The sequence below is a fragment of the Pavona decussata genome, unplaced genomic scaffold (assembly GCF_977016875.1).
Source record: "Pavona decussata unplaced genomic scaffold, jaPavDecu1.1 SCAFFOLD_470, whole genome shotgun sequence".
In the NCBI taxonomy this organism is placed as follows: Eukaryota; Metazoa; Cnidaria; class Anthozoa; order Scleractinia; family Agariciidae; genus Pavona; species Pavona decussata.
Genome location: NW_028145808.1, coordinates 1 through 16265, shown reverse-complemented (window position 1 = coordinate 16265; position 16265 = coordinate 1). Strand labels below are relative to the sequence as shown.

The window sequence follows — 16265 nt, the reverse complement described above, 5'->3', positions numbered from 1 at the left end:
TTGTCTGTGATTGGCTGAAATGTTAATTCTGTTGCGTGAATATGTTGCACAACTGTGCACACGAAGCGACATTGCATTCAAGCAAAGTTTTGTCCCAGAAAGTAAAAAAATTGTAGCAAGATTCGTGTTGCACGAAAATAAAGTATCACCTCACACGAGGGGACGTGTCGCTTCAACATGTCTCTGGGACATGTCCTCGCAACATTTTCTTGTGTGTATATATTTATAAGGTTGCTGTAATTTTGCCCCAGCTACATGTCCCTGCTTACATCACGAGAGTTTTGTCGCGGCTTCATGTCGCTGCGACATGTCCTTGCAACATGGCCCCTCTTGTTCAGCCACCTTTACGTCTGGATGATCAAAAATAACAGAATGTAACTTTAGTTTAACCTAAGCAGGGTGCATGGGTAAAACTTTAATTAGGAAACGGAGAGCCAATCAAATGTGTTCTTTGACATATTTTCGGAATACTTTCGTGTAATTTTATGTAAGAAACGCATGCTTCATTTGCGCTTCGATTAACTCGGAGGCTCCTTGAAAAACGAGTGAAGTTTTTCGGATTTTTGTCCTAATTCAAGGCCCATTTTACACATGCAACTTTCTTGCAACTTTTGTCGCACTAATCTGCAATTTTTCTCGCGCAAGGCTGTCACTTTAAATTGCATGTGTAAACCATCTGCAATTTCAGTACGTTATCGCTGTACGTTTTCTGATAAGTCCAGCAAATTTGTATCAATTCAAACATATTGGAAACACCTACGATATGGCGGCGATAAGCCGTGCTGAAATCACTAGCTTACGATTTAGAAATTTTAATTTAGTTGAGCGCGACAAAGTTTCATCAATAGAATGCGACAAAAATTGCACAAAAATCCCAAGAGTGAAAAGAGCCTTCACGATTCACAGGGGTAATTCAACATCTTATTTGCTCGTATCAGATTAGGAAACTTCCTCATGGAAATACAAATATTAGAATGTCCAAAATCTCTTTTCTTCCAAGGACTAGTACGTTTAAGACCCAGCAAGGTGTTTTTGTGGAAATCTATGTTGTCACCTAGTTTTTCTTGGCTTATCCTGTCAGCATCACAGATGGGTTAGGTGACAAGTACAATGATTTTTCCTTTCTTTGTTTTTTTTCGGTTGTTCTTCTCATCATTAAAAAACCAACGAAATGGATTGTTTTGTTGTATTCTCATGTAAAATTCGTAAGAATGTAAACGTCTGATGGTCTGGCATGGATGATCAGCTCACCAACTTTTGTTTAAAAATAACGCTTCCAAAGTTTTATGAGTTGTTTTTAAAAATTACCCATGTAGTTTTTTTGTAAACCAATTTAGATTATTAGAAGTGGAAGTTAATATTCTTTAAACTTTAAGACCGGGGAATACTGACAATTTTGCGGTGACAATAACTTATAACTGGATTTTAAGAGATGAACGTCGGAGTAACTTGTGACCAAAAGGGAAATACCTCACTCAAAACTGTGACAAACATCTTATGAGTTCATACTTTTCAATTGCTCAGAAACCTCAACAAGCCATGCTGGGGAAAAACAGCAAGAACAATTACGAGGAAAAGAAGAACGTGAAGCTAACTTGATCCGACAGCTAAGACAGACAGAAGAACAAATAGATAGCATGCAAAGAGAATTGGAAAATTGCCGAGAACAGTTACGAGAAAGATACGAGCAGTTGGAGCGACAAACCTCGCACTTGAAGGAGATGGAGCAACAATCGCGAGAAAAAGAAGAACGTGAAGCCAACTTGATCCGACAGCTAAGACAGACAGAAGAACAAAGAGACAACATACAAAGAGAATTGGAAAATTTCCAAGAACAGTTGCAAGGAAGAGCTTTCAGAGAGGACAGTTTGCTTGAGCAGCTAAGAGTAAAGGAGCAAGAACAAGAAAACTCACAAAGGCAGCTGACAGCGATGGAACAGCGGCTGACAAATTGCCAAGAACAGTTGCAAGAGAAAGACTTAAGAGAAGCCAGCTTACATGAGCAGCTGATAGAGAAAGAACAACAACAAGAAAACTCACAAAGAGAACGGGCAGAGATGGAGGAGCGGATGGCAATCTCTGAAGGGCAAATTAGAGAAAAAGATGAAGAAATGTCTAATATACAGCAACGCGTTTCCACCTTAGAGAGACAGCTGAGAGTAAAAGAACGGGAGACAAATGAACTTGAGTTGAGTCTTGCAGCAGCTCAGCAAACATTGAACCAACAGCGTCAACAAGAAACATGTGACTGGGTCATTTCTCGCAATCAAATTCAAGTGACAGACAAGTGCCTGGGTAAGGGAGGCTGGGGAAGTGTTTTCGAGGGAACATACTGCGGCTGTAGTATAGCTGTGAAACAGATACATGAGTTGATTCTTTCTCCCCATAACAGACGTTTGTTCGAGAGAGAAATGAACATTGCTTCAAGATGCCGCCATCCTTGCTTATTGCAATTCATTGGAGCAACAAATGATGAGGGAAGCCCTTTGTTTGTCACTGAGCTCATGGAAACAAGTTTACGAGCGTTGTTGGGGCAGCGTGGACTCTCTGAAACAGAAATCACTGTCATTTCTCTGGATGTAGCCCGAGCACTGAACTACCTTCACCAAAAGAGGCCCTCTCCTATTATTCACCGTGATGTCAGTAGTGCTAATGTGTTGCTATGGCGACAGGGTGACCAGTGGAGAGGCAAAGTGTCAGATTACGGTACCGCTAAGTTTGTGCAGCAGACCATGACAGTGGCTCCCGGAGCTTTTATTTACAGCGCGCCAGAAGCACTTTCTTCAAGTCAAACAGCCATGGTTAGTGGTATTTATTTATTTATTTATTTATTTAAATATGCACTGAAATTTGAAGCATTATTATAAGACTCTTGAATGTTATTGGAGAATGGTTGCAGTGTTCCAAGATTGTTTTAATCCGATGGTCACTGATTAGGCCAAATCTTATATAGGTATCTTTATTTGAGGTTACGCTCATGTAAACCTTTTTGACCGTGTTTCGCACAAAGGCCCATGTAACCGCTCAGTTTTCTAGTAAACTATCCAAACGTAGAAAAGTGTGAAAGCAAATTTCTTGGATAAAACAAAAACTATACCCACTACACGACCTTAAGTGCAAATTGAGCGTGGCTTTTCAACGTGAATTACTTGCATAGTCATTACAGTAAACTTTACAAAAACTTCCGTGGTTGCATGATCGGTAGCGGGCATTCACCTCGAAAACCGGGTCGGAGATTTTTTAAAATTGTGCTTTAATTTTATAAAATTTATTAGCTCAAACGCTGACACATATTAATCGTCAAGCTTCAAATCGCCTATACTTTGTTTGTTTGTTTGTTTGTTTGTAATATATCAAAATTTCAGGCCAGTGCTTGCTAAACAGAGAAGAGCACAACGCTAATGGATTCCACCGAGTGATAATGTCAGTTAAAAGGCCACTGACTTTCGAGATGCTTTGAACCTCATTGTAAAAGCGAGGCTTTGTGTATAGTTTTGTCATGAAAACTAGTTTTCATTCATATGCAAACAAAACTAATTTTGACATGAATAGCTTTGCACTTGGCTTCGCTTTCGTAGTGTGATTCAACTTTACTCTGAAATGGCCTATTCCATCACTATCAATCCTCCCTGGGCAATAGTGAGTCATTTTTCCTCATTGTCCTTCCCGAGGCCCTGGGTGTTAGTCTCTTCCAGATTATAAGCCTCGTGATTTTTACGTTCTTTACGCTTTTACTTTCTTTCGCTGCAAAGACGATGCGAGCGTGAGGTAAAAGCTCATTTTTTTTTTTTACAAGTTGACTACAGCTGTGCTTTACTCGTAACTGATAAGTAACATTTTTCTTTGTTTTTATAGGTTGATGTTTACAGCTTCGGTGTCCTTCTCTGCGAAATGTGCATCCGGGAACTACCAGATCCTGAAAGGCGTGAAGAGCAAGTACTGCTTGTGAAGAACCGTGTGTTTAGAGGCTTGATACGGGGGTGCCTCCAGACAGATCCTGTGGAGAGACCAAATATGGAAGAGATTATTGAGGAACTGGAGCAGGAAACATTATAATTACATATCAAATGACTTGTAAGTCTCTTTAATAATTGTTTCCAATTTTTTTGTGAATAGTTTATAGAAAAAATATTTCATAGTTTTTAGTAGTTTCTATTTCTTACTCCTGTAAATACAGTAGCTTTTAGGTAGCAATTTTTATAGGCTATGGATATCTGTAGTATTTTTAATTATTTTCCAGTAGTTTTCTTGTAAGTCACAGGATGTTTATCTGATACATATTTAGTAATGTTTAGAACACGAGCAGCAGTGTTTTATCGGGATTTAGACCCGATAAAACACATCCTGCGAGTTTTTCGAACGGCTTCAAAAACATTCCTGGAAAAGCGTGTGTCAAGAGAGTTCATAACAATGATGCTTTTGTGAACGTTGGAAATTGGCATTCGAGAAAAACATCAAACACCGCATACTAATAAGGAAGAGGTTTTATCGGGTTTTACAACCACTGCACGTGGTGTTTTATCGACCATTTGATAGGTCAATGGGCTTTGAAGGACATTTAAGAGCAATTGTAACCAAAGTGTTTGAAAATAATGTGGTAAACTAAAGTTGACTAAATAGAGGTAGAATAGATTTTTTGGAAGCTTTTAGTAGTTAATGTAGCTCGTGTAAATAGTTTTTAGGAGGAATGTGTTTTGGAAATAGTTGTTGGCAGTTTAATTTACTATAGGTACTGGTTCTTTTTATCAATGACCGTTAAAATAGTATGTGAACAGATTTTAGTAGTTTATGTAGTTCGTATAGGTAGTTTTTTCTTGCAATGTTCTGATATTTTAGATTGCGAGTTTTACAATCGGTGAACCTACCGTATTTCTATCTTCTATTTTATTTCTTTTCGGTTTTACTTTCTCTTCTCTGTTCGTTGGGTCTAGACGAAAATTACATGGGTTTTTCTTGTCACCTTGTTTTTGAAACTACACTGTTTACTTGCCTCCTTGCCTCCTGCTAGCAAGCTTGCTTCCTAGTTGGCTGGCTAGCCAGCCACCTAACTTACTTAGGTCAAACTTTCTTCCTTCCCTACTTTTTTTTATCACTTACGTACTTACTTCTGTTACCGTGAATTTGATTCCTCAGTGGCCTTTTTCAAAGTTATTGTTTGTCTGATATAAGAGGTAGGACATTTCAAAACAAGTTGTATTCAATGAAAATATCTGAGCTAGACTAAATTAATTTACCAGGTAGAATCAGCAACAGCAACAACAACAATAGCAACTGAGATGAATAGAAAGATAGTGAAGATCCAGACCACAAACAAAGCGTCAGGAGGCGCGAGCTGAACCAACCGATTGTGAAGCGCCTTCAGTCCTACCAGGAATTCCTAGACCACAAAAGTGAAGCCAAGGACATTGTCAACGGTTCCTTCAATGTGACAAATACTTATGGGATAACAATTGGCTTTTCACAAAGGACAATGAACATATTTTCAGCAAAGAAATGAACTGGGTACAGGTGCAAGACTTTTTTAATTTTTAATTGGCTATACAACATTCTAAAGAGCGGTAAGAAAGATAGGGTTGAATGTTTATTAAATAGATTATTTTGTTATATGTTAGGTTAGATAGCTGCTTTATATCAGAATTTCAGGGGAACAAATCAAAGCTATTTACATATAATTACAATAGATAGTTTAACTATTATTCTACATATTCTATTTTTATACAGTGCGTCTTATAGTGTGTTTTATAATATACCATTTATTTTTGCTTATCTGTTTTATGAGGATTTCATGTTTTCTAAGAAAACAATATGTGCTGAGGATCTCCGGTCCAAGATCTTCGGGGACTTTTCACAGTCATTTTAAAATCTGATGTGAAACATCTTTTTCGATTGTAAATGTATAGCAATTCCAATATCTCGAAAAATTACTGAGAGGAAAAAAAAAAACGGCTGGATATAGCAGGGACACACAACAACAAAATACGTTTAGAGCTTTCTGGCGGGAAATCTTCGTTAGCAGACGTAGATCGATCGGCACTGTTCTTTCTTCGAAACTCGTTTCAAAGAGGAAACTTGACTGTCCTGTTTTCATACCTTCTCAATACCTAAATATACCCAATCTCCAGTGAATACATAAGAACTTTTATTAAATTCTCAGCCTCGGATATTGCATTGCTAGCGTTCTGATTGGTTCACTAAATCCCGGTTATCAGCTCATATACCGTAGTTTGACCTTATATGGAAAACGATTGCCCCAGGTGTCGCTAAGCTAAATTTTTTTTCGGCGGGAAGCGAAAGTTTCTTCGGAAAAATGTAGAAAAAAAAAAAAAAAAAAAGAAAAGGAAGAAATACCAAACAATGCCATCTCAATATAACAACAATAAAAGCCACAAAGTTCGGTATGACACTATTTAATGGTACGTATCTCTGAAGTTTCCTTTACAATCAGAAAAATTCCACGATTTTACGATTTAGATCACATAAACTTAACAACAACAACAACAATAACAACCGGTTACCTTCAAAAATTTCAGAATGGCTTGTACTGAAATCCTGGCGGTAAGAGGTTAAAACCGATCGAAGAAATTTCTCAAGAAGACGGCTTAACTTTATGTTTTTACGCATTTACGGGGACTCCAGTTACAAACGTTCATCTATGAAATCCGCACGAGCGGCGGCCATAATGTTCGTCTCCTTCGCTCGGCACCACTCAGCAAAACATTAGCACAAACGTGCACAGCTCTTACGCTTCTCGATAAGCTTGAGGTTAAAAAACTTGCACTGAATGCTTGTCTCGGTGAGGTTGTACCTCGTATACTTGGACTTGCCTTAAGTGTTTTAAAACGTCTGCGAGGAATTCAGTTCAGCGTAAAAAAAGCATTTTAAGATATATCATTCGTGCCTGTCGTTGAGCTTAGGAGTAGTAGGAGAGGTGGTCGAAAATAAGCAGTAGTTAAATTAGTGCTTTGACTGAAAAAATTAATGGACAATTGGTCGCTAGGTAGCCTTTTAAGCACGGTGCACGAGCCTCCTAATACAAAGGTAATCTTGCGGGGTTTGTGACTATGCGGGAAAAGAAGATCTTAGCAAGGGCTATTGGAATCCAAAACAAATTTTAAAAATGCCTCCAATTTTCTTTTTGGACTTCAACAGCCCTTGCTAAGATCTTATTTTCCCTCGTTATCGTAAACCGCGCAAAAATATCTCTGAATTAAGAGGCACAGTTCTCAGACCATCCCGAGATGCACACAACGTATGCGCAGTAGAAAAAGGTAGACTACTCTTAACTCAATCTCATACCCAGAGTCCTTAGGCTTTTTCGTCAGCGGGTGGGCGCCGGGAGAGACTCTGGGGTACTGGAATTTTATTACCGCAGGATTTCTGCGGTAAAACAATGCAAGCTGTTACGGGGCAGCCAATCAAAAAATGTAATTTTTTTCGAATTCTCCTGAGTCTCTCCTGGGGGCTCTGGTTATGAGATTGCCCTTAACTGGGTTAGAAGTGCTTGCTCAGCGATTTTCGAATTTTTGTTAAAGGACTTCTAGTACTAATACTGGTCTTTTAAAGCTGTTTTCTTAGCTATATACATTCGCAGCTTTAGCTTTGAAATGACTTTCAATCAATACTCAAGTTCGTCTTCCTTGCTGATTAGCTTTTGATTAGTTAGCGTTCTTTAGTTATGAGCGAAGCAATAAAAGTTTATTGAAAAATGTTGGTTTTGCGTGATTCGTATAGATTCTTTTTTTTTTGGCCGGAACGGGTTTCAACTTAACGATTCTTAAAGGACCCTAAGGGCTGGCGAAAACTATCACAGCAAAGCCCGTTGTTTATTTTTTCTTTACATCCCCTAGGGTTTTTTGTAGAAGATTAGTAGTTGATGTGTTAGTGTTTTCAAAATGTACCAACGCCAGTGACTGGGAAAGCTGCTCTCACTTGTTCACCCTGATGCCTATTCAATATACAGTTAGCTTGAGTGTCCGGCCTTCTTTAGGGGATGGGAGAAAAATGATACCCTCTATTGTGTATAAAATTCTGGGAAAAAAATTCGAAAGAGGACACATATAGCAGTTGACTTTCAGGGGATATCGCAGATACGAAACATCCGCAGTAAAAGTTCGAGACGTCGGGTAATTCAACTCCGTGAGTTAGTTTCATCATGTATGCCTACCATTACCAACTTTTTTCCTGATAGTTTTCAACATTTCTTCCATACTATTCATATACTTGCCCACTTTTTCTGACTCAAAGGCGTAGGATTTTTATCCTGGGAGTTGCCAGACTTGCCAGGATTTTCGAAGACGACACGACTATATCCGAAGATTTCCGAAGACTTAAGAAGGTGCGCGAAGATTTGCGAAGACGGATTATAGATCCCGGTAAATGAAACACAAGCCCTGAATCATTCGAAAGTTTTCAAGAAAATGATTATGCTCCATACGGACCTTTAAAAATCAGAGATTTCGGGCCAGGTATCGTCATTTACTCACTTTACATGGACTTTTCCAACCTCGTTCCCTGGGCGGGAAGATGAGAGACCCTGGGAACGAGGTTGGGACTTTTCGTTTCTCGCGTTGGTTTGAGTTTACATATTTTTGGCAAGTGTGTCAGTTAAGGCTGTAATGGCTCTCATTTTTCAACCAGGCGTGAGAAATTGGTCCGTAAGCGTGAGCTGGCGTGAGATCGAACTTGTCAACCCGCAGGCGTGACACTCACGCCTAAGGCGTGAAGGTTGGCAGGTATATAATCAGTAAATCTTTAAGTTATCGGTCTTATCCAGCTGTGCACTAGCATATAACAGTTTATACAATTCTCCATTCTCTGTTAGATTTCCTACTTTATCAGGGCCGTACATATCAGGGGGGGGGGGGGGGATGGGCAAGGGGGGCAGCTGCGCCCGCCAGGAAAACTGAATTTTCTTTTCTTACATAGTATTTGAGTTTGCTGAGCTATTTCTTGTAGCTATATTCGATAATCATTTCGAGACAAACGCCAGTATGAGTTTTCTTCTGAAAATAATGATTTTGTAATTTTGGCTGCCTGTGGACTCGGTCATCAATGACAGAAGATCGATTAAGTGGCCTTGCTATGCTGTTAATTAATCGCGGAAGGGGCTGCACTCCACTCCAACAGAGAACTATGACATAAAGTCAAATTGGAGAAGAATATAGAACAGCCTTATAGGCTCGTTTTTGAGACTTGGTATTCTGATACCGAAACCTGGAATTTTAGCTCCAGTTCCTTCAAGCCGCTGTCTCTGTTGAAACTGACGAAGGCTTTCAACGCATTTTTGAAACCTTCCATACAAAGTGTTAAACTTCTGATCACAGTACTTATAACTTGAATTTAAGAGGGTATATAAATCATTATTGTGTAGCAGAGACCTCGGGGGCAATTTCAAGCTAAAAAAGGTGTTTATGCCATAATAATCATGGCAATTTAAGACAAAAAGCATCAGTGTGTTTTGTTTGCTTTAAAGGTCTTAAAGGCAACTTTGTGTGTAGGGGTGAAAACAAAAACGTCCAACTATAAACCTTGCCTCTATACGGGTGACCCATGTGAGGGGTGTGTGCGGAGTTTACCCCCTCAGACAAAAAATCCTATGTACGGTCCTGCTTATGAGTTTACCCGGGAGTTTATCAATTCACCCACATTGCTAACTTCAGACTAGTTATCTCTTGTTTGTAGTGAATGATGAGGAAGCCTAAGTTTATAAGCTTCTGTAGTTTCTTTAGTCTTTCTAGCAAATTTCTTTTTTTACCTCAAGATCTATGTGCTTTTTTCTTCATCTTCATTCACATTTCTTGTATATCTTTTTTTGTGTAATCATGATACGTTTTTGTAAATGTTAGCACTGGAAAATAAATAAAATATGTTTGAAATTTGGACTCCACTCCAAGGAATCAATTTTCACTTTCTTTTTTTTTCTTTATTTGTTTCTTTTCTTTCTTTCTCCCTTTTTTTTTTTCGTTCACTGTTAGCTCAAACCGCCGGCCTAAATGCGCCGGCTTAGTCATTGGAAATGCAGACATTCCCGGCATCGCCCGCCTAATACGTACTAACATAACGGTGTTTCAAAGATGGTTGCTTTGAAATTGCATCTCAAAATAAGCAGTGACCTAGAGGGAAATATTTTTCGGCGAGGAATGTGCATCGGTGCATCTTGGCGGAAGTTAATTCGAGCCTAGTTCCTTGCCAACCAGTGTTGTGGACCATGGTGAATTCACACAAACATAGAAACTAAAGTCTTAATAAACGCAACTAGAATAATCGCAATGATGACGTAGACTGTATTGTGAGTATTTTGACAACGAAGCGGTCATTTCGAGTAACTGACTGCAGCGTGACTGTGACAATTGACAAAAGTGAAACTTGGCGACCCAAAATAATGCATTACGTCATGATTGATCATCAAGAATAGACACATGACAACGAGGCAGGGAAATTCCCTCCACTTCCGCTCAAAATGGCCGCCTAAGAAAGCTTGATATGTTCCTCTATGGTCGTGTTTACTACGTTTTAACTTGAAGGTAGATGAATTAGTTTTGAAAACAGCATGGAAGAAGTTTCCCAAAAGTACATACTCTTCCAGGATCGTGTGGGTTACACTGTAGAAAGGAACTTTCTGTCACTGGGTCTGTCGACAAAACAATCACCGATTCAAGTATTACGGGGTGAGTTATTAGAGGCTCTTCCCGAAGCTGAACAGCCGAAAGATTCTTCCAAAGTAGCTCTCGTTGGTATTGATCGTAAGTCCTTACGTCTCGAATGTGGCATGGAGTATATAATTCGACTTACAGAAGAAGACGCTAACTTGCTCTTGGCTATTTCGTCACTCGAAGAGAGATATCAAACGTATAAGGATAGAAATCGCCTCGAATTTGGGCGAAAAATTGGAGCAGAGAGTAAGGTTTATGTTACTGTCAAAGGAATTTCCAAGAAATTACCTGGTGTTGTATGGTACAAGGGTGAATTACCATCTAGCAATGGCACAATGTTTGGAGTTGAACTAATTGTAAGTATGCGCATATGCAACTTAAGCTTATAAAGAGGCTTAATTTTAAGCTTACTTTTTTTATCGGCCTTGAATGTTCACTAACGAGTTGTTTTAACTGCTCTTCGTAAGAGAAGCTGTAGTGAAGCTCAAAACTACACAGGTGAAGCTTACTGTAGATTCGGTTGAAATCACTAACAACACAAACTAAGCACGCTGCACAGTCAGGATCAAATAAAGTTAAGGTATTCAGACCAATTTTAAAGGAAGCGAATGGCAAATTAAAGAAAAAAAAAGATCATAAATAATATAAAAATAAATAAATGGGAATTTCAGTGGCACATCCACAGAGTGGCCATTCATCCACTGTTTCCAGGTCGAATTGGAGGTTGGATGCACAACGTTTCGCTTTCTTCTGCTGTTTCATGTCTTCTCTTTTTGGTTGACACTAGCAACATAAGGGTGAAGTCCCGCAAATGCAAAATAAAAATTTATGTCTATGTTTTATGTCACAAATGGGACAGCACGTAATGACATAGCAGAAACATAATGACATAAGCATAACAACATAAAGAAAAAAACTGATCTTTTCTTTATGTCATATATTCATGTCATTAGGTTGTTATGTCATTATGTGGACCAGGCTTTATTGCATTTGTATTGTATGATGTAAAACAAATAGAGACTGAACCAAGAATGGAATTTATCAACATGAAGGTTGCACCTGACCAAAAGCCTTAGTCTGAATATTTGGGATTATAATCCATCAAATATTTTCGCTCGTGCGCGATTGGTCTAAACGCCTCACGTGACCGAATATACCCCAGCTAAAACTGGGGAATATCCGAGGATATTCCCCAAGCGATATTCTCCAATTTCAAAAACTTCAAGGAGCGTCAAGTTTGCAATTAAAATGAATGTCAAGATGGGGGAACGGTTTGCTTTTGTGACAGAAGAAGAGATAAACCTGCTGGTCAATAAACCAGTACCAGAAAACAACATACGCTCTAAACGTTTTTGACGGTAAGCTGTTCGTAAACGAAATGTTGAAATACTCAAGCTCGTATTTGCGACATTTTCTCTTGGTTTGAACTCTGTTTAACAGTCCTTGAATTAAAAATGTGGTAAAACTGAAAAATATGAAAGGCGAAAAGTTTTAGCCCATCTCATTTAAGAGTATTTATGGTTTTCTTTCAGTCTGGCGAAATGAGAAAGCCATCAACAAGCTATTAAACGAGTTTTATTAATAAGCTCGAAGCTCGCTCACACGACGGCAAATATTACAGTTGTAATTCAATGAGAGCAATTCGTGCTGGCCTGCATATAAGGAATTTAAATAAAAACATTAACGAAAACATAAATTTCAGTACCATTACTGACAGAGTTCAAACAGGTAAATGATGCTATCAATGCTCACCTGGTCGAGATCGCTCGCGAACATAAAATCTCGTCCACGAAACAAAAACCAGCCATGATACCCCGAGATGTCGAAATTCTCTACGAAGAGAAGCAGCTTGTCCTACTCTCGAGCAACAAGTTTAATCCTCAGTGATTGTGAACGACTTCGTTGCTGGCTCCATTTAATGTCAAGTTAGCAAAGAAAGCGCTTTGATGGAATCCAGCAAAAACAACCGGTGGCGTCGTATTCGACTGCAGGTTCAGCTTCGATTTCTTCACAGGTCGTTTTCGGCTAGCAAATTCCACAATTGTATTTTCGATTTAAAGTGCTGCTCTAATTGAACACGAGATAAAGGAAGAGAATGACAAAGCGCCGGCTGTTTCGTTGACGGCAGTTTACACTTTTTACGAGATGCGATACTTTACAGTTTTTCGCTTTCAGTGATCTTTAGCTTGTTTTTGAGAGGTAGTTAGATTCCCTGTAACCTTATCCGCCACTTGTATCTTGCTTTTGTCTTTCACGGAATTAAACAAGTTCACTTTCCTTTCAAATGTTTTACCTTTTCCCCAAACAAACGCTTTCGACCTGAGGCGAAATCTGACGTGGAGATATGGCAAACTTTGACGTGATTGACATATGACAGAATGGCAGATCCTGCCGATTCCCGCGAGATTCCCGCATGTTGCGAAAAATATTTGAAGGATAATAAACACAATAGCCTCCATTTGACTTTAAAAATATGCTCAGATATTTGTCCTTGGACATTATCTGCTCCTTGAAGCTCACAGTTTTCCTCGAGCTTCGCTCTCGGAAAACTGTTCGCTTCGCGGAACAGATAATGTCCGCGGACAAATATCTGAGCATATTTTCGCGCCAAATGGAGGCTATTGTTTATTTATTAAAACTAGATAATTAAATAAAGAGATAATTGGAAATGTTTGACTGGATATCAGCTAAACTTCCAAACGTTTGACTGGATATCACAGGATATCAGCTGTTATTAAAAACTGGATCATTGTATAATACAATTTATTCCAGGAATTTGATTGGCTTAGCAGCCATGCTATATATGAGCCATTATACCATGCCTGAATATTAGCAACCACTAAATTGTCTTCTGGTAGTTCTTGTAAAGCGATATCAGCAAGATCTAGCAATATTTGTAATAAAACAATTACTCCATTTGCACTTATTGGATATGAACAAACTCCACTGAAGCACTTCGTTGGCTATCTATCTTCTCATATCCAATGCACACTTGTGGAATGATAATATTGTTAATTATATCTATTAAATTAAATCATCTGGCCATAATTTTATTCTTGGTTATTTTTTAAGAACCGCCCTCCATAAATATTGACTGTCGTCGCTTGGACGAGAAAAAATGAAATCCGTCAAACTTTGTTAGAAGAATGGTCTATATAAATGATTCACATAAATATACCTTTCAGCTCAGTTCGATTCGTATTTTAGCTGTAGTGCGACCATCTTGGTTTTACCGCTCTGAGAAGGCTTTCAGCGGCCATTTTAGGGCACACTTTTAACAATTTGCCTTACAACGAAAACGTAACAAGTCCGAACAGAAACTCATTATTCGAGACAAGCAAATGTTTTTGGTTAGGTTGAGAAGCTTTCTTGGGAATTTGATTGAAATCTGATTTTTTTACAAAATTTTTTAATTTCTTCCCTTTTTCACTACTCTTCAAGTGCCAAAAATAATGGCTGAGTTTAAAGCAAAATATCGCTAAAGATACATTAGTTGGCATCCTAAAACAGCTCATCCCAGTTAAAGAGCAATTTCTCATCTGTAAGAATATGCAATAAAATTTTGGGGTAGTTAAAAGGACAAAGTTATGGAAGAAGAAGTTTTAACTGTACTTTTTTCAACAAACGCCGCCCTCGTAATTACCACTATGAAAATAATGATAAATTCCACTTACCTCGTGAAATATCAAGAACTGGATATTTAAAAATATATCAAGTTATAGTTTCAGTAGGTCACAGCCGCAATTTTGATGATTTGTTGTGCAAAATCACTGTGATACACTGAAACCGTTAAACTGAGCTGAACTCTTCAAAGTCCTTCAGGACAACCATCAGCCGAAAACATTGTCTTTCGCCTCATAAGCCGCCGCAAGGAGTCAAATATTTCTAGCTTTGTTATCCTAATGACCAAAAATTCCTTTAGCAACCATCAAAATCCTGCTTTGAACTGGAAATTCTTGTCAAGAAATCGTTTAAGTTCTGTTGACTTTCCGCCATGATTAAACAATGAGATTGTGTTACAGAAACGCGCGCACATCCAGACGGGTGGGGGTGGGGGTGGGGAGGAAATGAAAATGGAACAGCTCCTAAATTTAAAAAAAGGGGGAAATCGAACTGAGCTGAAATTTATATTTATGTGAATCATTTATATAGACCATTCTTCTGACAAAGTTTGACGGATTTCATTTTTTCTCGTCCAAATGACGATAGTCGATATTTATGGAGGGCGGCTCTAGTCTGAATAAAACAATTATTATTCCACTTGCACTTGTTGAATACAGGATAATTATAGCTGACTCAGCACTACACACATTATTGGCTATATTTCTTATCCAAGGTACATGTATGTTCATGGAACAATAGTTAAATATTGTATGCTAAATGGAACAGCATTCACTTATTAAGCCTGACTAGCCAAGTGAAAATAATGATATAACATGCAATTTCCCACATTCTTCCACAGTGTAATTTTCAAATCTTTTAAAAAGAGGTGTGGGAAACTGGCTTTATACTGAATGGTAAATTTCCATGTATAGTGTACCTGTATCTGGTCCAGATAAAAAAGAGGTCCAACTTTTGGGGTGGCCCAGTATTTGTTTTGTTCTGGAGATTTTTTCTTTAAAGTCAGACCTTAATTTGCTTCCAAGGCCCTTTATTTGATTTTCTTGGGGATCTGTTACTCACAGACGCCAATGGATGTACAGGCTCTAATTAAAACTGGTTTAATGGAGCAAGTGATTGCACCACCTTCAGTGGCCAATCCCAAGATTTATACTGTCAATGGATTTTCCACCAGTTACATACCTTGTGTAACAAGGATGTTAGTCAAACTTTCTCTGATTTCTTTGGTTTAACCTCTTTAATGATATGGACTTGGATTATATTAAGTTTTCCTACATGTAGCTTTTGGGCACAGGTGAAAAACTTTGTACCATTTCCTCACCTAAAAGATGCCAGAAGGTGAACAAAATTCAACCAAGAAATCATTGCTGCATTGAAATTTCTTATTGCCACACTGTTCAAAAGAATGTTGAGGCACTTGGTTGTACAAAGGGGTTGCTTGAGCTTGCATTGGTTAGCTTCTCATTTTCCAACTGACGAGATTTGGATCTTAGCTTGAAAAAGGCTTTGTTCTGTATGTTTTTTACTTTGCAATCTTCTTAAGTTGAGCTTGGCAAGGCTGTGTGATATATATTTATCAAATAGATTCCATTTGGCCGTGCGTCTGTACTCTGATAACGCACAGATGACGTCAAAACGTGGTGAGAACAAAGAGGTACGCTACGAGCCGCAGGCGAGTAGCGTGACTGATGTTCTCACGCCGTTTTGATGACCTCTGTGCGTTATCAGAGTACAGACCCACAGCAAAATGGAATCTATTTGTTTTATACAATAACCAAGACATTTCAACACATTTCGTGAGCGAGCATCCCATTGCCTGAGTTGAGTCAAAAACTTTCCAGCAAACTCAGTTTTAGACTACTACACACACGCAATTGTGATCGTCTAAATTAGAGTATAATCCGAAAGAATTTCACTAACAATATTTTCAAAACTAGCCTTTATTCCAGAAGGAAATCCTGACCCCAAAATATTACAGCGGTAGCATGTTAG

General features: G+C 38.5%; 1 protein-coding gene across 1 annotated transcript in view; it reads left to right on the top strand.

Annotated features, from left to right (window-relative positions):
* The window catches only part of LOC146450249 (uncharacterized), an 85385-nt gene extending 80575 nt beyond the window's left edge, over positions 1-4810 (top strand). Inside the window, exons 4-5 of the mRNA XM_085100572.1 lie at positions 1525-2801; positions 3856-4810. Of these exons, the coding sequence (XP_084956698.1) occupies positions 1525-2801; positions 3856-4056 (1478 nt within the window). The 3' untranslated portion in view covers positions 4057-4810. The remainder of the gene's footprint in view (positions 1-1524; positions 2802-3855) is intronic.
* Positions 4811-16265: the final 11455 nt, after the last annotated feature.